At 37.2% G+C, this 25734-nt stretch overlaps 1 protein-coding gene and 1 pseudogene across 8 annotated transcripts in view; both read left to right on the top strand.

Annotated features, from left to right (window-relative positions):
• Positions 1-25734, top strand: part of HECTD4 (HECT domain E3 ubiquitin protein ligase 4) — a 157822-nt gene that overhangs the window by 25716 nt on the left and 106372 nt on the right. For all 8 annotated transcript variants that reach the window (XM_039868173.1, XM_039868171.1, XM_039868174.1 and 5 more), the window contains exons 2-7: positions 13604-14121; positions 17612-17701; positions 18329-18459; positions 20331-20439; positions 21344-21482; positions 24048-24218. In XM_039868173.1, coding sequence (XP_039724107.1) covers positions 13604-14121; positions 17612-17701; positions 18329-18459; positions 20331-20439; positions 21344-21482; positions 24048-24218 — 1158 coding nt within the window. The remainder of the gene's footprint in view (positions 1-13603; positions 14122-17611; positions 17702-18328; positions 18460-20330; positions 20440-21343; positions 21483-24047; positions 24219-25734) is intronic.
• Positions 20875-20993, top strand: LOC120606931 (uncharacterized; annotated as a pseudogene).

Genomic DNA, 25734 nt, shown 5'->3' with positions numbered 1-25734 from the left:
AGTGACAGTTCTAAGTAAATGGAAATCAACAGTTATTACTAAAAATTGTGAGGTGATCTACAGGAGTACTTGTGGAGAGATATTAAGGTATACATTCAGCCTTATTCAAACTCCATTCCATTGCCCCTGCCCCCCGCCCCCACCCCGCATAGTTGGCCTCCTCCAGGTTTATTCATCTCAACTCTTTTTAGCCGCAAAGGCTGAAAAGCCTACCTATAGAATAGTGTTATCTTTTTGAAACTCAGTGTTATATGCATGTTACTTAATGTATCTTAGAGCTTTATTCATATATTATACATATGAATTGCTCAGCCTCTTTTAAACTTCCTCACAGATGATTTAACACTTCTGTTGCTAGACATTTTAGGTCGATTTCAGTTTTTCTCTGATACAATGTTCACTATCTTTGTACCTCTAAATGTTTCTGAATCCTTACGGTGCTTATCAATATTTCGTACATCAGAAAGCACATTACAGATAAAGCGTGTCGAATCAAATTTGAAGAATTGTGTTTTTATTTTATTTATAAATAAATAAAATATAATTCAGTAGTACCTGTCAAAGTAGCACTACTGTCAAAAAATGTGGAGCATAGTATAGTTCTGAGAGAATGTCAGTATCGCTAGCTACCTACATGCTCTGATGATCAAGGATGCAAGTTGAACCTTTTTACAACAAATATGTGTAACAAAGATATTTTTAAGCCTTAGCTGTTGGAAATTTATTTTTTTCGTGATATTTGATACAGCATATTTCAGTCTAAAAAATTTAACATGTCTTTGAAGATGATTTTGCCTGTAATTTTAAGAATTTTGGTGAAATTCTAAAATTCTAGTGATCTTGAAGAAAAGGAAGCTGATATTTTATTTTATCAATAACCTCTGGGTAATATGGAGTAATGGAAGTAAAATATATATTGATGTGGTAAATAACAATGTTTTTGAAATAACTTTCCAATATATAAAATTTTTTGGTTGTGGTTTATGCTTAATTTTGTCGTCTCTTACATTGCTGACTAAGAAAGGAATCCTTTGTTAAAAAAAAAACCATGTTCAAAAGAGAAATTGAACTTTAGCTATCCTGCAATATTTCAGAACATAAGTATAACATAGTACAATTTGGTATATGTGGCTTTGGCAGTAAGAATTAATAAAAAATCTTACAGAAGCAGCTTCTGGCTGTTGAAATTCATAAAGCACTAGGTCTTTTTAAGTGTCGTAGAGTATTTTTGCATGTTTATTTATCCTGTACCAGTCAAGGATTTTATAACTCAGAAGTGATAGTAAAAGCAGCTTTAAGAGGGGGCATTTTATGTATTTTGCTTTAGTAATTGATAAAACTCTTAGAAATTGAAGTCATGGACTCCAAATATAGGCCAGAAAAAGTGAATTTTTTCTTTATGTTTTTCTGATCGTGGGACAGGACTAATAATAACTCAGCAGTGAACCCTATAAATTTCAGATGTGGAAAGTGAAGCAGTAGGTTATGAGCCAGTTAGGCTTTCTAATGTCCAGATGAGGACAATGGATGAGCAGACCTTTGGGATTGATAGTCATATGCAGTTATTTTGGGTGAGCAATATTTGACGTGTTAATTTCATCAGAAAGTTTTGCCTTTAGATGTAAATTCATTTTAGCCAAGAGTTTCTGGATTTGTCCCTGATTTGCTAAGGTAGGAGTTTAATATCTAAATATGTAATATGATTGAGCTTTCTGTTACCTTCTTTTTAGTGATTTATCCTTATACTCCTTACACCCTGCCTCCAACAGCATATTAAGTCTTAGCTAGGAAAGGTACATTTAATTTTAGCTAGTTGGTTAGTTTTTCTGAACATTTGTTCTTTGCAGACTGAGGGAGACAGATGGATTTGAATTCTAAAGTGGAGGGTTTTGATTTAGTAGAAGAAATAACCAGTGAAGTGATAGACGAGGTTTCCAGGCAGTTTTAATTAGTCAGGCACAGCTGTGAGCAGGAATTGACAAGAAGGGCAAGATTCAGTGGCATGCAAGATGCAGCATTTCTTAGAGGTACTTGGTGGTCTGCCACGGTCATCAGTAATTTTTACTGAGCATCATTGGGTGCTTGTTCAGGTTCTTGCCTAACCCAGCCAACAGTTACAAGCCACGAGTTTAGAACTAATGCCTTTAATCTTCGTAATTAAAGTATGGATGACACAGATTTCAGCTTTCTTGTTCATGTTAACCAGTAGGGGAAGTCAGGAGTCTCGGGCAGAAGTGCCGACCTAGGAGTGCATTTAGAAGCGGTACCTCACTGTGCCTGTTCCTTTGTGTCGTTCTGTTTGGAGGGCATGCATGTGCACTACCATGGAGCGTTTTTAGTCATTTGCTCATGCAACAAATATTTATTGAGCACCTATTTGGGGCCAGGTTCTCTGGTGCTTGGCATACATTAGAGAACAAAATAAACAAAGCTGTAAGCTTTGTTGCTGGAGTTTGAAATAAATTTGAAAAATATTTTTTTCAAATTGTATTAATTAAAGTTTGGAGTGCTTACTACACGCCAGGTGCTGTGCTCTGTGCCTTATTTGAGGAGAAACAATTCAAAGCATACTGAGATTTTTAGTGCTGAAGATATAAAGATGAATGAATCTAAGTACATAATAATTATCTGTAAAACTTGTATTTTAATTGAGAATATGATTAGAATCCCTCCTGTGCACAATTCTGAGAATCAACGAAGTTTGCAACGGGGGCCCTCTGTATTCCCTGAGGGAGATTGGGTCATCACAGTAATGGGATGGCATTTATATCCCATTACGTCCCAACCAGCATCACTGCACTGTTCCTAAAATATGAAGCACTTGAGCTATTCACAATCTTTATACTGGGAATGCTTCCACATGGCCAGGATGGCATCTCTAGAGAAAATCACCACGCGTTTCATCAGCAGTGAGGAGCAAGACGATCTTAACGCTTTTTAGGTTGGAAATAATGAAATGACAACATTCTCTTTTTTTATTTTTAAAATATACATTGGAAATGCAAGTGTAAGATGCATATCTTTGGCAGAACTTCAATATACATTTAAATATATATACTCTGATCCACCATCCACTTAAGAAATTAATGGATTCTACCAGTACCTTTCAAAGCCCCTGTGTGTCTTCCTAATCTAACTCTCCACATAGGAAACCATTACCCCACTTCCAGGTTTAGGTTTTTTTTTTTTTGCTTTTTAAAATTGTTTTATCACATTATACACACAAACCTAAACATTGTAGAGCTTAGTTTTATGTGTTTTAAGATTTTATGATATAAATATAGTATGCCATATGTGTTTTTTGTCTCGCTTTTTTTTACTCCACATGTGTTATATGATTCTTCCATGTTCATATATATATATAGCTATACTTCATTTATTTTCATTGCTGTGTAATTTTCAATTATCTGACCACAATCACAGTGTAGCCATTTGCCTGTTGATGATACTTGAGTCATTTCCAGTTTTTTCTTACCATAAACAATGTTGTTGTGAATCTTCTTATACTTGTCAATTCAGGTCATGCAAGGCAAAGAGTTTCGCTGGGAATTGCCTAGAACCGAGTTGTTGGATTGTGGTGGCTATTTGCATATAGTAGGGTTGAACGTAGCCTCTATCAGGTCCCAATCCTTGAGCTTGTAAATGTTACTTATATGGAAAGAGTGATTTTTTTTTTTTGCAGGTATGATTAAGTTAAGGACCTTGAGCTGGGGAGATTATCCTAGATTATCAAGAGGGCCCTAAATGCAATCACAAATGTCCTTAATAGAGGAGAGGCAGAGAGAGATTTCACAAAGTTTAAAAGGAGGAGGCTCAGAGAGGCACAGATCATACGATGTGGCTTCAGCTCAGGAATGCCAGCAGTTACTGAAAGGTTCAAGAGCCAAGAAGCAGATGCTCTCTCAGAGCCTCTGGAGGAAGTGTGGCCCTGACAACACCTTGAATTTGGCCCAGTAATACTGAATTTGGACTTCTGGTCACCAGAACTGTGAGAAAATAAATAGCTGTTGTTTTATGCCACTAGGTTCGTGGTGATTTGTTACAGCAGCCACAGGAAACTAAGACCGCATTTTCAATTTAACTGGACAATGCTGATTGTTTTCTGATTTATGTTTCCACCAGAAATGTCCTAAGAATCCCTATTGTTTCATTCTTTTCAGCATTTGGTACTTTAGCATTTTACCAGTAGGAGATTTTACTGAGCAATTTCATAAAACCTAGTGCACATTTTGAAAAATCTAGTTCAGAATACAAAAACGACAAATCGAGTGCACTAATAAGGTGCAAATGTTGATATCGAACATTATAAAAATGAAATTGAGGAGTTTAGTTAAATTTATAAATATGCTGTAGATAATGCCTTATACCTGTTATTTCTCTTACCTTATCTCCCAACCACTAAACTTAATATTTTTTGCACATACTCTTCCTTCTCTAGAAAACAATCCAGTGATTATTTGGTACTCATTACATGAATTGGCATGCTCTTGGTTTCTGTCTCGTTTATTTCTATTTTCACTGTATCCCGTCTTACAAAATCTTTGGCTAAACCTAGATTGGTAAAATAGTATTTTGTGAGGGAGGGACAGTAACTTTAACCCATCTGCTTGATAACTTGGTATACTTGAGCATATATTTCGAGGGAACAGATGTTAGTCATCAATCTCAGAAAATGTATTACACCCTTGTCTCATAAAGTATATTATCTGATGAAAAACATATTGCTCATAGTAACAATACTTGTACCTTCGAGGTGAATTGCACCGGGCACTTAAAAAAAAAAACAGACTTTAAAATGTATTTTCTCATTTTATTAATTTGTTCTGGGTCGTGTTCCTTAAAGGTAAGTAAGCATTTAAGCAAATATAATTTACTTACTGAGGAAAATAAATTAATAATACAGGCATACCTCGTTTTATTGCGTTTCGCTTTATTGTGCTTCACAGATGTTGCGTTTTTTTACAAATTGAAAGCAAGACCCTCCACCAGCAGAAAGATTATGACTTGCTTTATTGGGGTGGTCTGGAACCTAACCCTCAATATCTCTGAGGTATGCCTGTTGTTGTTAACAGTTTTGAGAGTTCCAAGAAAAAGTTTTTATTAGCAAAATTAAGTGGCAAATTGAGGTGATTTAGCTAGACCCGTTTTAAAAGACAGCTTGTTTTAATAGAGTCCGATCATTGGAAGAAGAAAGCCTGTTTGTCATTTATAAGTGCTGTAATAAAGGGCTATCCAATTTCTTCTTGATTATGGCCAGTGATGGGCTCTCAATACCCTTTTTTAGTTTTGACATTTAAAAAAAAAATGTTTTCTTACAAAAATTTGGAAATTGCAAAAATTTGTAATATGAAAGTAGACAGAATTACACAATGAACTCCTATGTACCCATCACCAGCTTCGGTCATTTTCAGCTCATGGCCAATTGTATTTCAGCTATTTTACCACCTACTTTTCTTTCTCATATTACTCCCTTTTTTTTTTTTTTAACTTTTTAACTCCCGTATTTTGAAGTAAATCTATGACACCATATCATTTTATCCACGAACATTTCAGTGTGTATCTAAAAGATAAGGACTCCTTTTAAAAATGTAACCAGAATAGTATTTCAGTAACTTTAAAAATTAACAGTTCTTTAGTATCAAATATGCAGGCAGTGTCCAAATGTTCAGTTGTCTTATAATTTTGCTAATTTTTAAAGGTTTTTTTTGAATTAGGCTCTGAATAAGATACATATCTTGAACGGTTGCTGTCGTTTAAACTATAAGTTTCCATCTTTTTTTTTTTTCTTGCTTTGCAATTTATTTGTTGAAGAAACTTGCTTCTTTGTCCTGTTAAGTTTCCCACAATCTGGAGTATGCTGGTCGCACCTCCATAGTATAGTTAAACATGTTTTTTCTCTCCTCTTTGTTCCTGTAAATTCATATTTGGATCTAGACCTTTCATCAGATTTAGGGTTTTTGGTTTTCTTTTTTTCTGGCATGATTGCTTCATGGGTGGTGGTATATATTTTCATCAGTAGGTACATAACGTCTGCCTTTTTTGGTGATATTTGCAGCTACTAAAGCTCAATGCGTAGATCTATTGAAATTGCAAAATGGCGATAGTCTGTCATTCATTTGTTAGCCTTCTATACAGAGTTGTCTCATCAACTAGGTGTATAGTTCATCACCGAAAGGCAGGATAAATGTTTGAATCTTTCCCTATATTAATTAATTTTCAAAATGAGTCGATTTGCCAACATCATGCAATGGCTGATTTTTCTTATTATAAGCTCGTGGATTTTTCTTTTATTGAGATATAATTGACATAAATCATTATAAGTTTAAGGCATACAGCATAATGATTTGACTTAGATATATTTTGAAATGATTACTGCTATAGTTACCATCCATTAACTCATAAATGCAATAAAAAGGGAAAAGAAGAAGAAAAGCTTTCTTGTGATGAGAACTCTTAGGATTTACTCACCTAACACTACAGTGATGACGCTGTAAATTACGTCCCCACCACCTGTTTATCTTGAAACTGGAGGCTTGTACCTTTTGACCACCTTTCTTCTATTCCCCTGCCCCTGCCTCTGGCATCTACAAATGTGGAAACAACCCCAATGTCCACTAAAAGATGAATAGAAAAGTAAGATGTGCTGTATTTATTCAATGGGATATTCTTCAATAATAAAAAGGAATGAAGTACTAATACATGCTACAGAATGGATGAATCTTGAAAACCTTATGCTAAGTGAAAGAGGGCAGCACAAAATACCACATACATACAGTATGATTCCATTTATATTAAGTGGAAAGTAGAGGGAAACATAGACAGTAGATTAGTGATTGCCTAGGGCTGAGTAATTGGAGGAAATGGGGAATGACTGCTGATGGGTACAGAGTTTCTTTTGGAGGTGATGAAAGATTGTGATAAATGATTACACAACTTGGTAAAAGCCATCGAATCATACACTTTAAGTGGATGAATTTTATGGTATGTGAATTATATTACAGTAAACCTTTTATAAAGATTATATTTCAAAAGGCTTACCCAGAATCATCCAGAGAGCCTGCTTAAGATGCAGATTCCAGGGCACATCCCAGACTTCTTGAAACAATCCTAAGTGGAGCCCAAGAATCTTTTTTAAAGTAAATAAAACCAGGAATTCTGCTGCACTGAATTCCCATCAAAGTTCCTTCTGATGTGCTTCCCAGTGACTTCCTATTTCTGCTGCTTCTGGAGTAGTAGAGACTCTTTCACTTCCACATGGCAGCCCTTCAGTCTTAGGAAGGCAGCTCCCCCTTCCAACTCATCTCTCTTCTAGGCCACGCATCCCTAGTTCTTGAACCATTTCTCATGTGACATGATTACCAGATTAGTTAAATAACCCTCTCCCGGACACACTCTAGTCTGTTAATGACTTCTTGAAATGAGGTACTCTGAACTGAGCAGGATATCCAGTTGTAGTTTGACCACTGCAGAATATAAACGGGATTATTATCTCCCTTGCTCTTGACATTGGAATTCTACTAAAGCATTATTAAGATTGCATTAGCATTTTTGAAACACCGTTGGCTCAAACAAAGCATGTGTTTAATTCAAACCTCCTTTACCCCACTCCCAACACTCCAGCTTTTATCAACCAGGTCTTCCTTCTTGTGGGTTATCTGGAAAAATTTCCTTTCTTGGTGGTGATCTGCTCTAAAATAAAGTATCTGTAATGTCCTAGCGATTGTTCAGTGGCTTCAACGTTTTCACTCCATGTACATTATTATTTCCTTTGATCTTTACGTTGTAAAATGGAAGCAGGTGTTACCCTCATTTTACAGGTGTAGAAACACAGACCAAGACAGTTTCAATAAAATGCCCACAGGAAAACAGTTGTTTGCAGAGGCAGCACTGGAACCTCGTTCCCTAACTTAGTGTTTCTCAATCTTGGTGGCACATTTGCTTTCACCTGTGAAGTAAAAAAAAAAAAAAAAGCCTAGGTCCCATCTTGATACTCTGAGTTAATCAGATGGGGTGGGGGCCACTCATTAGGACTGTTAAAAACTCTCAAAGCGATTCCAGTATTCAGCCAGGTTGAGAACAACAGCCCGAACTCATTCTGGAGTTGCCTCCTTTATCACGTGTGTTTTCATCATCTAATCAAGAGGCTTTTATGACAAAGAGGAAGATTATTTTTCTCTTGGTCCAGAAGGCAGAATTATAATCAGTTCAAGTGAAGAGAAGACTACTCAGATATACGGTGGGAACAGATGTCCATCCTAAGAGAGTTATTCTTGGAATTTATATATATTCTCATTCATTAATTTATCTAACGTTTATGTGCCAGACACTTTGCTAAGCTCTGTCCATACGAATATGAGTAAGATATGGTTTCCCCCTTTCAGGGCTCACAGCTGAAAGAGGACAGACTGTAAATAAACAACATTATAGCAGAGTGTGGTATTATAAATATTGGAATTATATTAATTTCCTTCTTTAATTTTTTATTTAAAAACTGTAAACAGTGATTTTCTTACTAGAATATATTTATGCTAAGCATTTGAATTTATGCTCAGGATTTGAATATATCACACTATGATAGTCTTTATGTTAAGTTTGTAATTCAAGCAATTAACAGATAAAGTTAATCTTTTTGGAGATATCTTTTTTTCTTTAAATACTAATGAAATTTATAATAGTGTTTAAACTATTTTGAGGAGTTCATTCCTACATTTTTCTTCAAATTTTATTCTGTTGATTACTAACCATAGGAAGATGATCTGTGTTGATTCTGTAAAGATTTTATATTGGTGAAAAAATGACTTTAACATGGAGAAATTTTTAGATATGGATTTGATGCCTTGGATCAACTTTCAAGAGCCATTCTATACATCACTCAGTACATTTCCTTAATGTACATCATTTATTAAAAACTAATCATTGATACATTTCAATCAAAACAGCAGACTTCATTTCTCGTAGTTTGTGGCTGACCCTCTGATAGAGGTACGTGCTGGATACTGTGGACACACAGAGAAGCTAGTTCTGTAAAGGAGAAGAGATAGAGCGCGGAAATTAGACCTTCTCAAAGTAGTGGCAGAACTGGATTTTTACAGATAGGTAGGATTTAGACTGAGTGGGGTGGACATTCAGGCAACAATAGCAGGGAGAAGATAGGACCCTGTTCATGGAGACATGACGAGAAAACTAGGCAGAGGCCGGGACAAGATGGAACTTTCATGCAAAACGAATTGACCAGCAACTTCTTATATGTTAAGTCCTCACAATTCTAACAATTCTGTTATCAACGATAGTCGCATGAAGGTCTGGGGAAAATCACCACGTGCTGGAGAAAGCTTTATAGGGCCGAGCCAAAGCGAAATAATCTGCTAAGAAGTCGGGGTCCATTCCTCGTTTTGGCACCAAGCTATGGGCTAAAACTTATGACTTAAAGTGTGAAACATAATCCTGCTTATCAGTTAAGGCTCTTTTTAAAAAGAGATGTTGAGTTTGAATGAACACGTATTTCCAAACTCGGATAAGGTCCTGTAGCTTCAGGGTCTAAATAAGTGACCCATTCTTGATTTAGGCTTTTGTACTAGAGGTAGAATTCCATCCTTCATTCACAATTACTTTATTTGGTTCACATGAGATTTTTCTGATCTTTGAATTGCCATATGCAATTCAATTTGGCCATGATTGCCATCTTCATAATATAAAAAAAATGGTAGGAAAATCTGTAGAAGGATTTAAAAATCCAGTCTAACATTTGAGAGGGTTTCATTATCCTACATCCTTTACTGAAAAGTTTTGTAATGGAGTTGTAAATCTGGCCAGTTTGATCTGCTTTGAAATAATCCAGTTATGAATTCTTCTCATGCTGACTGGTTCATATAATGAATTGAATCTGTTAATGTACCATACTACAGAGTAGAGTAATATAATTCCTCTATTTGGAGCTTGAGTGATCCTCAGTCTTAAATATCATTAATTCTTGGAGTATGAAAGGTTTATTGTGCATTGACAGTTACCGTATCCGCAGTGATCTTCCTCATTCCGCCACCCGTCTTCCCTCCTGATCAGAAGTGTAACCAGCCCTACACAGAGATACAGTGCTGCCCAAGTACAGCAGATGGGACTAGTGAATTGACTTAAGGAAAGTGTTTTCTATGGTGCTTGTGAGTATCCTTTGTCAGATATGTCCCCCAAATTGTTACTATATCAATTGTCACCATTTGCTTGACTGCCAGTTATTTAAAGATAGCATTTGCTCGTGAAAAATATCAGCTCTTGTTATGACTGCTTTCCTTGAATATACACTATTTAACTTGTCATTACTGTTTTTTTTTTTAATAGGGAAAAAAACTTTCATGTTGCTGTTACCACAACTACTAATGGCATTCAAACTTGAGTTGAACAAGCACATTCTATGTGGTCCTAATTATAGGGCACGTACTATTTTATATTGCTCTTTTTTTGCTGCTGTGTGGCTTTAATTTTTTTAGTTATTATATAATATTCCATTGTGATATGTTATAATTTAATTGAATACTTCTCTTTTGGACATTGAAATTGCTTCCACTGTTTCACTATAATAAGACTACAATGAATATCTTCGTGCCTTTCTCATTTCTGGAATATTGCTTTAGGGCAAATTCTTAGGAATGGGATTCCTTTCTATTCCCTTCAGAGGTATACTCTAATATATCACTCGCTTTTTGACCCTTTTGGAGAATTATATCTCTGCTCTTCTGAACAGCAAGGTAGATGGAAATTGATATTTACATTTAGGGGAATACAGTAATTCATGCCCAACTCCTGACTTTTCTGTTGATTATTAGTCTAGTTAATTTCTTATGTGTATACATAAGCTCTATCACTTCAAAAGTCTCTATTTGCTCATTCTCGTTACCACATTTACTGAAATGCATGTTGGCATTTCACATTTCACATCATAGATGGCGGGTATATGTTCTGCATTTTCTCACATAGAAAATGGAAATAAGTTGGCTAAAATGATATGATCTTCTATAACCGTTCTTATGTCAGATATTGGAGTCTTATTCATAACCAGATTTTCCTGGCAAAGAATATTTTGCCTACCTTTTATTAGCTTTCCAGAATGATCGTTTGTGTCTTAGCTTAAGAACACATATGGCACGTATAATAAAATACATCATGGGTCTGAGTGACTTTGGAAGTCACTCCCTTAATTGGGATGACTTCAGCCTTATCACCGAAGTACAGTTAGTGACCCCTCTTTCTGATTAAGAGTGACAGGAATCTCCCCTTTTCCTTAAATAACTTTTTTCCTTTTTAAAGAAAAGAATATTAATGTTCTAATGACATTTTGGTCTTTTATCTTCTTGGTCAAGAGCAGTTACTGAGGGCAGTGGTTTTATATGAGGACAAATCATTTAATATTCATAAGTACCAGAATAGATCTTCCATAGCTGCCTTACTAAAAACCCAAAGGTATGATGTCTTTATAAAATGATTGTAGGCCATGACCTTCAAACTTTAGAATTCTAAAAAAAATGACAGCACAGAGGACAGTTTTTAGTGTTCATAAGGGGCCATCGAAATGGATAATGCTGAGTCATCTAATGGATTTCTGAAAGCATAGTGTGCTTTAGATACTGCTAAATCAATAAACATCACAGTCACTTAAGTATGTATATTATATAATAGTTGGTTAATTATATTATAACTCAAATCGTTTTAGAATATTTGTCTTTCAAGTGGAATGCTAAAAATATAACTGAAGTATTTATAAAAATAGAATTGTCAGAAAAATGCACAAGTACAGTTTTTTCAGCTAATCATGGTATGTGGAGTTAGCTACAGATTGTCATACACATTATTTTATGAACCATGAAATACCATATTTCAGAAGCACTTATATTTGAGATTGATAATAAAAATAAATAGCTGGGTTTAATGTTACTAAGTTCTTCGATTTTAAGTTACTGGTTTTTTTTTTTATGTTCTTTGATTCTTGAGTCCAATAAAAATCCGTATTGAATTTTTTAGTAGGTGCTTCATGTAAGTAGATGATCAATGTACCATAGGTAAAAACGTGTGTGGAAACACAAGCATTTTATATCAAAGAGTTGTGTTGGAAAGCTTTTTTAAAAATGCAACAATTTCTTATTTGCTTAGATGTTCATAACCAGGAAGGGATCAAAATTATAACTGTGATTTTTCTTTACAACATTGAAATATATCTCAATCGTTGGTTGTTGATCATAATGGTGGAAGCTGGTTGCTGATTTTTGGGGGAAGATCTTTAAAAAGAAGACAGTCTCGTTTCCTTGGGTATGGTCACAGCTTCAAGATAGATGATTGCCCTTGAAAAGTGATAATTTTTTAAGGAACTCAAGTTATTTTATCTACTGCCATGTAAAAAATAAAAGGGTAATTTGTGTTCGATGAATCCAGACAAAAGGTAAGAAAATACAGTTTTTATGACTTGATAGTGAAGGACAGTTAATCATTATTTGATCTGTTGTCTTAAAAACTGAGTAAAAATGGCCCGAGTTTTGTTTTTAATTCTACAACTTGCACTATAGCTTTACCCAGTGATACCTGCAGTGTTGACATTGCTCTGGAAGTTCTTATTTCATTGGGCTAACACTTCTTAAGGGCAAAATTTGAGGTTAAAAAGTATTTCGCAGGTTTACGAGAGAAATCAAGTGAACTATGACCCTGTAAAAGGTCAATGCCAACAACTTAACAGAATTTTCTTTGCTTTTATTCCAAACTCTGACTTTCTGGTCTACGGGAAACTGGCCATCTCTGGCACCTGATAGTCTGTTATATGTGCTTGCTCTTAGAGTACCCTCCTTAATTTGTTGGTTATAATTGTCTCTGTAGTTACAATTGTCTGTTTATTTTAACTTAGCCAAATTTATGTGTATAAACTCCTTGCATAATAAATTTAGTTTGATTCTTTATCTTGATGGCTTGTTCCTTTCTTTGTTGATTGAGGATTTAGTGGGTTTTTTTATTCCCCCAGCTGCTGAAATCTAGAGGAGGCTTCCTGATAATTGTATATTTTGGCAAGAAAGTAGTGGTAGTTCCTCTATCAATATGTCACCAATTGAAATAATGGATTAACAGTAGTAAGAATGGAGTGTTCTTCAAAATCAAAGACAATAATCAATCATTTTTTAGCAGGTATATTAGAGTCTGAAGATAAAAACTTTTGCCGTTTTTATTGACAATTTACCTGGTAATAGGAGTTAGAGATTTATAACTCTAGAGCATTTAATAAAGATTTATACCTCCACTTTCTAAAATATGCGAATTTCTGACTTCCACAGATGTTATTGATCTGCCGTCGATAGGAAATATGATGTGCTTGGGGTCACTATAACTATTTTCAAGATTTGGGTTCTTTCAGTTAGGTCTAATCTCATGTTTGATAGGAGCATTAGCAGAACTCTGCTCCAGGGGGAAAGTTTCCATCAGCAAATACCTGGCTTTACAGCACATTTTCATATTTGGTTGCAATTAAAATTTTTGATGTGGACTATTTTTAGATACCATGGGATAGATTTGCTTCCATAATGAAGGCAATGGTGAAAGCAAAACATACCAACTTCTTCGTTGTTTCTTTCCTTAGATTTTAACATTTGAGACCAAGAACCCGACGGAGTTAGCAGAACGTTTGCGTTCCGTTTGCGGGAATCAGAGCAATGCCTACGCCCGCCTGCTAGAGTACCGCCTGAATGCCTTGCGAGGACTGTGGAACGCTCAGCGCCAGCTGGCCTTGGAAGAGCAGCATGAAAGGGAAAGTTCGGGTGATGAAGAAACTTTGGCCCTTCTCAAACGCCAAGGCTTGTTGCAGCAGCCCGAGCAGGCTCCCTTCACATCACGGATGGGGCTCCTGCTGGTCTTCCCCCTCATTCAGTCCCAGAGTAGAACAGACCCCTCTCTCTGTAACATAACTGCTGAGGTGCTATTGAACTGCCTTCGTGACTGCCAGCCTTTGAGCTTGACCAAGGAGCCTGCTGACTGTCTCAATGGGATTGAAACTTTGCTGTGCTCGTGGCTAGAGGAGACTTCTGACACAGGCCGACACATCCCACATAAGCAAAAAGAAAATGCTGCTGCTGCCCTGGTGGCTTTGGCATGTGCCAGGTAAGGAAAATCAAATGTACCACTTGGTGACCTTGTGACTGCCGCTGCTTGGGTTGGGTGAGTGAATAAGAGGACAAGCATATTTGATGGGAGTCTTAACATTCAGAAGGCCTTCTTTGTTTTCAGTATTGAATTTCACAGCCTTGACAGTACATAAGATGCTTTCATTGAAACTTGGCACCAGCAGCCAGAGCTGGAACCCAAGTTCAAGTTTTCGCTTTCTGCTATACCGTGGTAACAGCTTAAATAGCTTAAAATGGAGAATCAACCCTTGCCATTGTCTACTCACCCCTTAGATGATTAGTGTTTTACATCAGGTAATTCGTGGAGAGTGGTCTATCTGTATTTCTTCTGGAAGGACAGTTAAAAATTTGTAGAGCTTTTAATTTTTTCCCTGCATGTTTATAAGGAGTACATCAGCGAGTGGGTTATTACTCGCCTGGACTCAGTCACACAGACTTGGTCACAAATTATAGTTTTGGACCCTGATGCTCCATCAGTTTAGTTGGAGTATCTCTTTGTGTATATCAAGATTTAACAGCGTACCGGCTTTTGTGTGTAAGTTGATGTTATTGATCCACTGTCGATAGGAAATGTGATGTGCTTGGAGTCGCTATTCCAGGAGAGGATTCCCACGTTCTCCTGCCCAGTAACCTGTGTGATCACTGGCACACACTTGCGAGAAAAGAGGTTCACTATTCTTGCTTTCCTCTAAACTGGTCGTTGAGAGACAAATTAGGACCATGGTCTGACAGATTAGTGACACTAATCTGTCCTTCTTCCTTCAGAATGTTTTCTTTGATCGGGTTCCTTTTCTTCCTCCTCTTCCTCCTCCTCTTAGCAAAGCTTTTGTGGGGAAATTTTCTTGGAGGATTATGAAGTTGTTGGCTTCTTCCCCTGTTTTTATGGTTTCAAAGTTGACCTTCAAGTGGATGAATCTAAAGTTATCTTTAAGGCAGAATGGCACCAATATTTGTCAGTTCCTTTGTCCTGGGCAAACTGTCATAGCCTAGTCTTAGTCCCTGAAGATTGTGGAAATCCTGACATGAGCTTAATTTTGGAGACATTACTGGGTGAAATTGAAATAGGTTTTCCTGTAAAGGCTTTATATTAGATTAACTTATTTTTCGCATATGCAAAAGATAATTTCGAGCCTTAAATAGATTTGTTATTAATTTATAAGTCCCATTTTGAGAAAATTTACTTTTTACTTTTAGATAGGACTATCTTTAGACAGATTTAGGATTTTTTGAAATCATCAACTTTTTGGTTTCAAAAATTTTAAATATTGAACATGGGATCATAACTCACTTTTTAATATGTGTCCAAATTCAGTCTGAACCACAGGTAGTTATTGAAATTGCTTCATGTATTGAGATTCCAAATTCCATTCAGCAGAAATGGTGAAATGAAATCTTTATTTTCTTCTTTTTTTGTTCTTAAGATGGTTCCTATATTCTATCGCTGATATTAACACCTTATTCTGGATTTTATTTACTTCAAAAGTCCCATGCTTTTCAGTGTTAGATCAGCTCCTGATAACTTCACTAAGAAGTTATTAGAGTCATATTATTGACCTTTTGACATTGATGCTCTCAAAGACAAAACAGTTTTCCTAAAAAATTATTTCGAAGATGTTCATTCACTCAGCTAACATTGATTGAGCATCTCTGATGTGCCAGGAACCTTGCTAGGTCTTAGGGATATAGTGGCTCATGGTCTCTAACCTTACAGTTGAACGGACTCAGTAACGGACTTCATTTTGTCAGTAATTATTGCTCACTTACCATGTGCAAGGCACACATCTAAGCAGTGGGGATACAACAGTGAGCAAGGTGAGTGGTCCCTAAAATTGCAAAGTTTACATGAGAGTGAAAGGGGCAGACAACTAGCAACAAACAGATGTATAAGATAATTTCAGGGAAGGATAGTCACCGTATGAAGACAAACCAGGATACTTTGATAAAGAATGACTAAGTGAGGTGGGGGACAGCATTAGAGATACCAGGGAAGAACTTGCTGGAAAGGTGACCTTTGACCTGAGGCCTGGATCATGAGAAAGATGCAGGCATGCAAAAAGCCAGTAACAGTTTCAGGCAAGAGGAGCAGCAAGTGGCACGACTCTGATGCTCTTTCTGTGCTTGGGGTGGCTGAGCGACAGCAGAGTGAGCAGGGTAGCTGGCATGCAGTGGTAAAGGAGAGAGGCAGGAGGTGAGGTTGGCAGTGCCCAGATCATGTAGGGGCTTAATTGCCATGGAAGGCATTTAAATTTTACTCGTAGAATCTGATTGATTCTGGCAGGTAATAATACCTTAGAGTTGGTTTAATGGTTTTAAATGTTCCATTGTGCTTTTGCCCTTTTACTTATTTATTTTTTTTAACCTCACTCTACCCCAGGGAGGTATCCCTGTTGGACAGATGAAGAAGCAAAAATCCGTAGGAATTAGGAGACAGAACTGAAATGGTGGTGCTGCTGAGTGGCAGAGCCAGGTTTCAGAGCCAGTGTGTCCTGACTCCCCACTTGTGCTTTTATGCTCTATCTGCTGCCTCCCTACTTATACTGTTCTTTGGTCTTGATTCTTTGAACACCAGAGATAGTGAAGGGGGCAGTTAATTGGAGGACGCTAGGTCTGCTTGGCCCAGCATTAGGTATTCCATTTCTTTTGGGGTTTAGGCATGTGATACCTAGCAATTAAAGCCTTGGCTACGACAAAAAGGCAGCAATCCGAAGTCAGCCCATCTGATACAGGCGATCATTTAGTTCAGGAAATGTTCTTGTGGTGATTTATGCTTGGGATCTGGCCAGGTAAGTCTTGTGTGTTTTAAAAGCACCTCCTTTAGATCCTTCTGACCATATCACAGACTTCCCAGAGCCTCGGGCCTTGGGAACCAAAAGGAAACCGAGTAGTGGTGAGTTCTGCGAGTATTATAATCACAGATTTCACAGCGGGGGGCAAGCAGAAGGAACACCTCTCAGCACAACGTTTTAATTATTTGAACGTATCCCTTTTCAGTCATATTCAATGTGATAGGGTTCGTAGAGAAGTTATGTAAAATAGACGAACTTAACAAAGACATTAAAGGATTAATCCTAGAAGTACTGTTAGACTTTAAATATAACCTCTTCCTATGAAATCTCTCCTCTGGTCTAGAGACTGACTTATGATGAAAACAGTTTCCAAGCATAATAGTCACATGTTCTTTGTACTGGAGAACCTTATTTATGAGCTTTTGAGTTAGGGGAAAATTATTTACCTTTACAAATGCAACAAGAGCATATGATTGACATGGTGCCACTCACATAGTAACTTTATGAGCCAGTGGCAATAAGCAAGAATCAAGTATATTTTGTACAACATATGTTTTGATTGGCAAAAGCAGATAGAAACATTTTGGACCCTTCTCACGTGGTTAATAAAATTACCATTAACAACCTCATTATTTGACTTTTCTCTTCTGATGATTTTCTGTCCTCTCCTTTTATTTTTAGAGGATCACTGAAAACTTTTGTCCATACAGTTCACCTACTACAGAAACAGACCGATCTGGGGTCCCTGCCTGTAGCCGATGTACTGTATAGGTGAGTTGTCACTTTGGATCCATATCCTCCTACACGAGAGACATTGTGCATTAGGTCTCTTTTAATAAGTACATTGCTGAACTTTTATCAACTCATGATTCATGTTTTTAAGTGTATTATCATCTTAGAATTTATCTTAAGCATTTTTTCTCATCTTTGCTTCTTTGAACGTATTCCTAGAGCATGTTATTTTTCACCTTTTATTTTTGTGGGCTTTTAAAAAATGCAATAGCTTGTAATGATTTCTTATTGTAGATTTTGAGATGATAATATATTGTGTAAAGAAGAAAATGAAAATCGTTCATAATCTCATCACCCAAAGATAACCACTCCTGTTGCTTTGCCATATGTGCTTCCCAGTTCGTACATCTTCTATACCTACCTACCCCCCCCCCACATGCACATACATGTGTATATAAAATACATGCATCTTACACAAAGCTGCCATTTTGTTATTACATTTTAACTTTTAAGTTTAAAAGTATATCGTGAATATCTTTTCAGATGTATAATATCTGTATAAAACTATTTTAGTTTTCTGCTATTTGAGATTGTAGGTAAACTTTTGTGTTCTCACCGAAATAAAGAGTCTCAGTGTCTTTATGCTTCTCCATTTCTCCTTTTTAGGCTGTTGCTTTTGGAAGGGGGGCCTGGGTCCCCATCCTGTTTGCTTGGTGGCAAACACATAGTATCATGGGGCTATGAGGACATGTTGCCTGCACCAGATAGCAACACTGGCTCCAGTTCTGAAAATAAAGGTAATATAAGGATTTTAGTCCTGTGATTGAAATTAAGATGTGAAAAGAATGGTTTTAGATCATTGTGGCAAACGATTTAGATATAACCCCGTGTTCCTTTTAATTAAGAGCCCGAGGTTCCTATACAGTGTGTTCATTGTCTGCTTTATCAAAGTACAAAAGCTGATACTCAGTGAGGTAAGAAAATGGATAGGTTTTATTATTGCAAGGTAAAGGTATCATCCATACACTTCTGCCAAAAAGGCATGAATTACTTTACTTGGTTCCTAGGTATTTGAGTTTGGGCGTGGGAGCCTTAAGTTGAATTTTTATGTTCATGATAGAGTATCAGGTCTTTCTGCCTGATATTGTTTCTTTTAGTAATTTATCATGTGTGTTGATGAACCCCCTCCTATTGCAAAAATTAAAAAAAAATGAGATTGTTTGAGGGAACATGAAATGTTAAGTATCTCCTTTAAACAAAGCAGGCTGGATTAAATGTTTTTATAGTTTCACAAATATTACATATCCGTTTATTCTGTGATCTCGACAGAAATGGCAGAAGCGCCCTTAATTGACATCCACTTAAGTGACTTGCTAGATGGATTTGGCCCCTCTGGTCACTTGTACTGTCGGGCGCCCTGATACACCATCACACTGCTCTCACCTGTGGAGTTGCAGGCTTGCCGAGAGTCCACCTTGCTCCGCTCCCAGACCCGTTTGTTAATTGCAATTAGTACTTGTTATTAGATCATTAAATATTACATGACCGATGAAATAGAAATTTTAAAAACTCCAGGAAATTGTTTTCATTAAAAAAAAAAAATAGAATGTTTAGAAAGATTCACCAAAGTGAATCTCTCAGAAATTGATGTTAAAAAGATTACCCGCTTTAATTGTTTTTTGAGGAACCAATATGTAAAATTACAATTGTCTCGAATTAGTATACGAATTTTTAAGATAACAACATACTCAGTACTGTAACATTGGATTTCCCCTAATATGACAGGTAGTAGATGAACTCCACTTAAACATAGTGAGTAGACTGATTATGAAAATAAAAGAAATAAAAGTTTTAGTTATAAACTCTTTTTAAGGCAAATTCTTTAAGTTAGTAAACCATTTACTATCATATAGAGAGATACTGTTTATTTTAGCTTGGGGAAGATAGAGCTAAGGGGAAACGTAATTGCTGTTTTTAATTATACTTTTGTGTTGTGTCGCTTTAGAAATTAAAATTAAGATCTCCGGATGGAAAATCCACAGAAGCAGATTTTAGTTTAATGTGTATCATTAGTATGTCAACATAATGTCATTTGCCACTTATGGAGCAGTGGCTTTGGACCAGAGTGAAGATGGGTGTTTCTGGTCACCTCATTCAACCTTCACTAAATTATCTAATTTAATCATCACAGTAACTCTTGAGGTACATGTTCTCATTTTATAGATGAAAAAACTGAAGTTCGAAGAGGCCCAAGGTCAACTGATAAGTGCCCAAAGCTCTTAAAAGCTCATGCCATTTTTACTATAAAATCATTAGTGACAGTATCTTAGTCATTTCAGATTAAAATCAGGAATGTGTAAATTTGACTGTTTTTGCGATTCAAAACAACAACAACAACAACAACAAACATTTGTTAGGCTGAACCAGGTCATCCTGCTAATGACTTTCTAAACTTTCTCGATCTTGGTCCCTGACCCCCAGATGCATTTTGGACATTTGCTGTGGTGTTTGAGCCGTCTTCCCTGAAATTCACATTGAAGCACTTATTTTAGTAGTAGGAGATTATCTTTCTGACAACCTCCTAATGGCTTTTTCATTAGAAAAAAGCACATTTACAATTTCATTAGAAAAAGCATGTATATAATTTACCTATAAAAAATGATTTCAGATGCGGACTTGGGACGCTGTCTCACGGCGGACGGTCTGTACCTGTATACTACAAATTCGGTTGGACGAGGAGTGAGCAAACTGGGGTCTGGATTACACGGTACTCTCAGGTCAGCCGCATAGAATTTGGGAATGATTCTCCTGGAACGTGTCCCTTTTCGCATAAATCTCTGTGAAGACACCTGAGGGGAGGGGTGCATGCTGACTCCCCATAGGCTGACTAGTAGCTGAATAGTAGCTAAATAAGTCTGAACAAGTTCATGTGATTCTGGTCTTCTCTCATCATCTGCGACCCCTCTTGTTCTATTAGTGCCTTTCAGCTTTGTTTTGACTCTAAAGAGTTTGGTAGTCCTATAAGATCATTGTTTTAACCAGAAATTCTTCTATGAACAAAATTTCTACAATATTAATTTCTTCTCCATGTTGATAAATGGACATTTTTCTAGTTAAGTCTTTTTTGAACTTGCATCCGAGATTGGATTAGCAGTGATTTGCAGTTGCGATGTAAGGTCTATGAATTGCTGCTCAAAGAAACCACAGTTTGAGTCTACGGCCATGCCACCCTGAACAAGTCCAATCCCATCTGTTCTCAGAAGCTAAGCAGGGTTGGGCTTGGTTAGTACTTGGACGGGAGACCACCTAGAAAGACCAGGTGCTGTAGGTGTAAAAAATAAAAAATAAGGGATTGTAAACTGACAAAAAAAAAAAAGAAACTACAGTTTGAGATCATATATATATATATATATGTGGATCTAGTTACATATGTATACATATGTAACTAGACCTTTTCCCGAACTTTCTCTCCTCTCCAATTTATGGCGGAAAATTAATATTTGCCCCAGTTTGCCAATCCCAAAGTTAATGTAATTAATCTAGTCACTCTCCTTCAGATTGTTTGCATACTTAGTCATTTAAAAAGTTAGGTGGAAAACGTTGTTTACGCCTGTTGTAACTCACTGTGGGGTTTCAGACACAACCAACTGACCCAGCTCGTGTACCTTTGTTTTCCCACAGGGGTTTTGTGTACTGCCGGAACGAGGACCTGGAACCAGGCTGGGTCGCTTTCGGCAGCGGCTGTCTTCTCCACCGGCCTGTGTCTTTTGATAATAAACCTCACTCCCTCTTCCAGGTCGTCGAACAGAATACCCTTCAGGTAAACAGAAAATTGAGGAGCAGTCTCTGTATTTTGGGGACAGTAAGGGAAGTTCCCGACAGTAATAACGAAGCCAATAGTTTCCTGCCAGAGTGGCATCTTTTTGTCATCATTTGAGTATTCTGTTTTTTTCTTTACTATCTTGGAGTTTTCCCATGTGGTTTGAGTGTGTTCTCTGAGAGTTTCTAAGGCCAACAACAGCTTTTTTTATGATTGAAAAAAATTCTAGAGTCAAAGGTTGTATAAATATTAGATTTTTTATACACATATGAAACAGATCTATTTTGGGAAGCCATCATTTTCCTATTCAATTTGTTCTAAACAGCCTTTCTATGGGAACAGGAGCTTTGAAACAAGTGGAGATAAAATCTTCATGTTAGGGATCAGGTGCGCATCTTTACAGCTCTCGTGCATGTGCTGCATTATGCCGAAGTTACGGGCTCTTGTGTCTAAGTCCTCCCCCAGGGCTGCACGCCTCGATGTCTGGACCCTGTCTTATTCATCTTTGTGTCCCTAGAAGGTAGTACAGTGCCTAGCATTTGATTGATGGTGATAATAACAACAGTGGCAGCAGCTACCACGGGCCAGTGTTTCTCTCTGTGCCAGGCTCTGGTCTAGGCAATTTACATATACTTCCTTTGCCACCCGTGAGGTTTAGCTATGGCAGTTGCATCTTACAGATGAGGCAACTGAAGCTACGCACGTTGTAAGCAGTCAGTAGGTGTTTATTGTTGAATGAAGGAATGTCACTCAGAGGTTAAGTAACTTACTAAAGGCCACACGATAATGGCAGGCTAAGAACTTGAATGCATGGTTCTCGGCTCTAGCTTTTGAGCTCTTTATGCTACAGCTTTCTCCTTTCAACCAAAGTTGAACTGAATGATGGGACTTACTGTCTGTGGAGTGAGTGCCTGACAGTAGTCACAGCCAGGACCTAACTGAGAGGTTACATCTCTTTTTGTTTGTCATTCAACTGTGTCTTTCCTGGGACTGAGTCTTGTTCGCCACTGTATCTCCAAAGCACATAGTTAATGCTCAATAATTGTTAGGTAGGGAAAATGAACACTTTAACAAATAGATGCCCATCTGACTTCATTTTTCTAATGTAGACAGATTCCCAGGCTTGTAACTATTTCAAATAAATACAGGAGATATTTATAGGAGATATTTATTTGAAATAGAGTTATAAGCCTGGGAATTAAACAGATGTTAAATTTTGGAACATGGTTTACATTTGAAGCATGTCAGTTTCCTCTGTGCTGTTGCAAAAGCTTCGATGTTGTCCAAGAAAGCAGTCTTGTCACTAACTAGGTATGTGCATTAGAGCAGCAGTCCCCAACCTTTTTGGCATCAGGGACCGGTGCTCCTGTGAGAATCAAATGCCTGATGATCTGAGGTGGAGCTGAGGCGGTGATGCTAGTGCTGGGGAGCGGCTGCAAATACAGATGAAGCTTCGCTCGCTTGCCTGCTGCTCACCTCCTGCTATGCGGCCCAGTTCCTAACAGGCCACAGACTGGTACCAGTTCACAGGGGCTTGGGAACCCCTGCATTAGAGCAATTTGGGGGCCAATCGGTAGCTGTCAAATTTCTAAATTTCCTGGCACTACAAGTTCAAAGTGTGATTACAAACAACTAGGTAACTTTTTAACTTTTGAGGTAGACAAAACGAGCCTGGAAAAAAGTTCATATGAAATGAGTTCAAGGGTCAAAAGTAACCTTAGGAAAACTGGTGACTCACCCACAGAGGTGGAGTAACTGAGGGATCTGACCTTCTCTAATTATTTTTATTCTGGGATTTTCAGTTCTCCTACTCTTGGATTTTTTAAAAAACCAAGTCAGTAGTTTTATTGATTCTCATTTTTTTCCCCTCATTTTAAGTGCTTTTCTGCTCCAGTAAAAAGTAGTATATAATTGGAAATAAGGCAAAACATATGCTGAAATCAAAGGACTTTAATATTAGAAAACACATGTCTTCATGTCTAATACAGAGAAGTAGTGTTTGTCTTTTTCCTCCTGATGGCCTTGGTGAATTTCAGGAAGCCCTCAAGTGCCCCCCCTTCTCTGCTTTCCTCTTTTTCTTCCTTTTGCCCTTCCCCCACTTCTTTCCATATATATTAAATAACTTTGCCTTAGACTCTGAATTAAGTACTGGAGATGTCAAGATGAATAAGATATTTCTGTGCTTTAAATATAATTAATAGTCTTAAATTCATTTACTAAGGAAATTTCAGAAAGTACTATTTCTCTGAAACTTTGTTTTTAATAAATGTTTGATAAAACACATGAGCAGAGCAGATTCAGAGTGTTTAGTAACTAAATATATTTTTTCGAAAATGTAATTTAGATTCATCTCAATCTTTTTATCTGGTGCATGGCCAATTGTATGAACTTTTATATTTTTGTCATGTAATTTTCATATATTATTCTTAGAGATAAATACCAGTTTTATTTTAACCAGGAAGCCTATCGAATTCTCATCATGGACTTAATAGCATTCATAATGAACTGATAGAATTAATCAGAACGTCTCTATCATACTGCTGAAGTTTTCCTTTTTGTGTCCAGGTATGCCAGGTGGTGCCAATGCCAGCCAATCACCTGCCTGTTGGCAGCACTATGAGCACCGTGCACCTTTCTTCAGATGGTACTTACTTCTATTGGATCTGGTCTCCTGCCAGTCTGAATGAGAAAACACCTAAGGGACATTCTGTCTTCATGGACATTTTTGAACTTGTGGTAAGTTTCGCTTTCTCTCTCTGCTTTTTTGCAGAGAAATTTCTATTTGCTTTCTTTTTATATTGGTTTACAAAAGACCTGAGAAACTTGGAGGATATACAGTATGTTCACTCTTGCCTCAAAATTGATTTTTCTCTTGGGTATCTTTGGACGTTGCTTTGTTAGGAGTTATATGACTGAATAAAGCCAAGATTTCTGAAGGTTAATCTGGCAACAGAGTGGTGAGAGAAATAAAGTGTAGACACTGGAGTTTTTAAGTAGAAATGCCCATGGGGCTTGTCGGAAACGTGGAACTAAATTGCAGTAGCAGGCTTGGGTCTGTCGATAGGTGTTGGGAGTCCCCAAGGGAGATGACAATTAAAATGTGAGAAGGCATTCACTTATTCACTAGACACAAGACTGCTTGGCCAGCTGAGAGCCAGGCAGTCTTGTGTCTAGTGGTGGGAATTCAGCAATGGGCAAGGTGGACAAGATCCGTGCTCAAATGGAGCTTGTATTCCAGCTGGTCGAGTGGGTTGGCTTGGCGGTCGTGGAAAGACAAAAAAAACTTAACCAGAAACAGCAGATAAGTGGACAACATAATTTTAGGTAGTGAAGGAAAAGCAGTAGTTAAACAAATGAAGAAATTGGGTAGTAGGTTAAGGAAGAACATTCTAGGAAAAGGAGACCACAAGTGCAAAGGCTCAGTGGCAGGAGCGAGCATGTGTGTTTTAGGGAATGACAGTAGGCTGGCACGGCCGGAATGCAGAGGAAAGGAGAGTTGGGAGTAAGAAGAGACTGGAGGCCATGGCAGTCTAGACCTGACTGTGCAGCGCAGTAGCCTGTAGCCACCTGTGGCTATTTAAACTTAATCGGAATTAAATAAAACAGTCGCTCAGTTGCATTAGCCACATTTCAGTGTGGCTGGCTAGCGTCTATAGTATTGAACAGCGAAGATATAGAACATTTACATCATCAAAGAAAGTAATGTTGGACAGCGCTAGTCTAGATTGTATTTGCAGAGACTTGTAAGGGAAAAAATTTGTCCCAAGCCAGGCCCGCGACAAAACCTGTTTTCATGATGTAATTTACAGCCTGCTTCTGGGAAGAAATTAGCATTCCTGGAAAAAAAAAAAAACTGAAGCAATTTTCTGATAAATTTTAATGGGGTTAAAGCTTATTCTGGGAAACCTGTCACCCATCCTGCCAGCTGTCAGTCAGGAGTCTAGTAACCTTTAACTGAACGGACTCCCTTTTCTTCTTTTAATCTAATCTCTCAGTATTCTCTGATCATTATTTTTTCTTGTAAAATGTTTCAGCGAGAGACTGTACCACTTAAACGTATATCCATAATTGTCAGAAAAGTTTTTTTGTTTTTAAATAGACTTACTAGCTGGTTAAAAGGATTTTAGGTCTTTAAGAATAATGGGAAAACATGAAGAATTCCTCTTTCCCTTATATGCTTTTGTTGAATTAAAAGAAAAAAAATTGTATTCAAAGAGATACATGTGCGTGGATTAAAACTTCCGGTTCATAC

Source organism: Pteropus medius, unplaced genomic scaffold (genome assembly GCF_902729225.1).
Source record: "Pteropus medius unplaced genomic scaffold, Ma_sr-lr_union100, whole genome shotgun sequence".
Classification (NCBI taxonomy): domain Eukaryota; kingdom Metazoa; phylum Chordata; class Mammalia; order Chiroptera; family Pteropodidae; genus Pteropus; species Pteropus medius.
The sequence above is the reverse complement of the archived record's forward strand: the minus strand, read 5'-3'. Positions and strand labels throughout refer to the sequence as shown.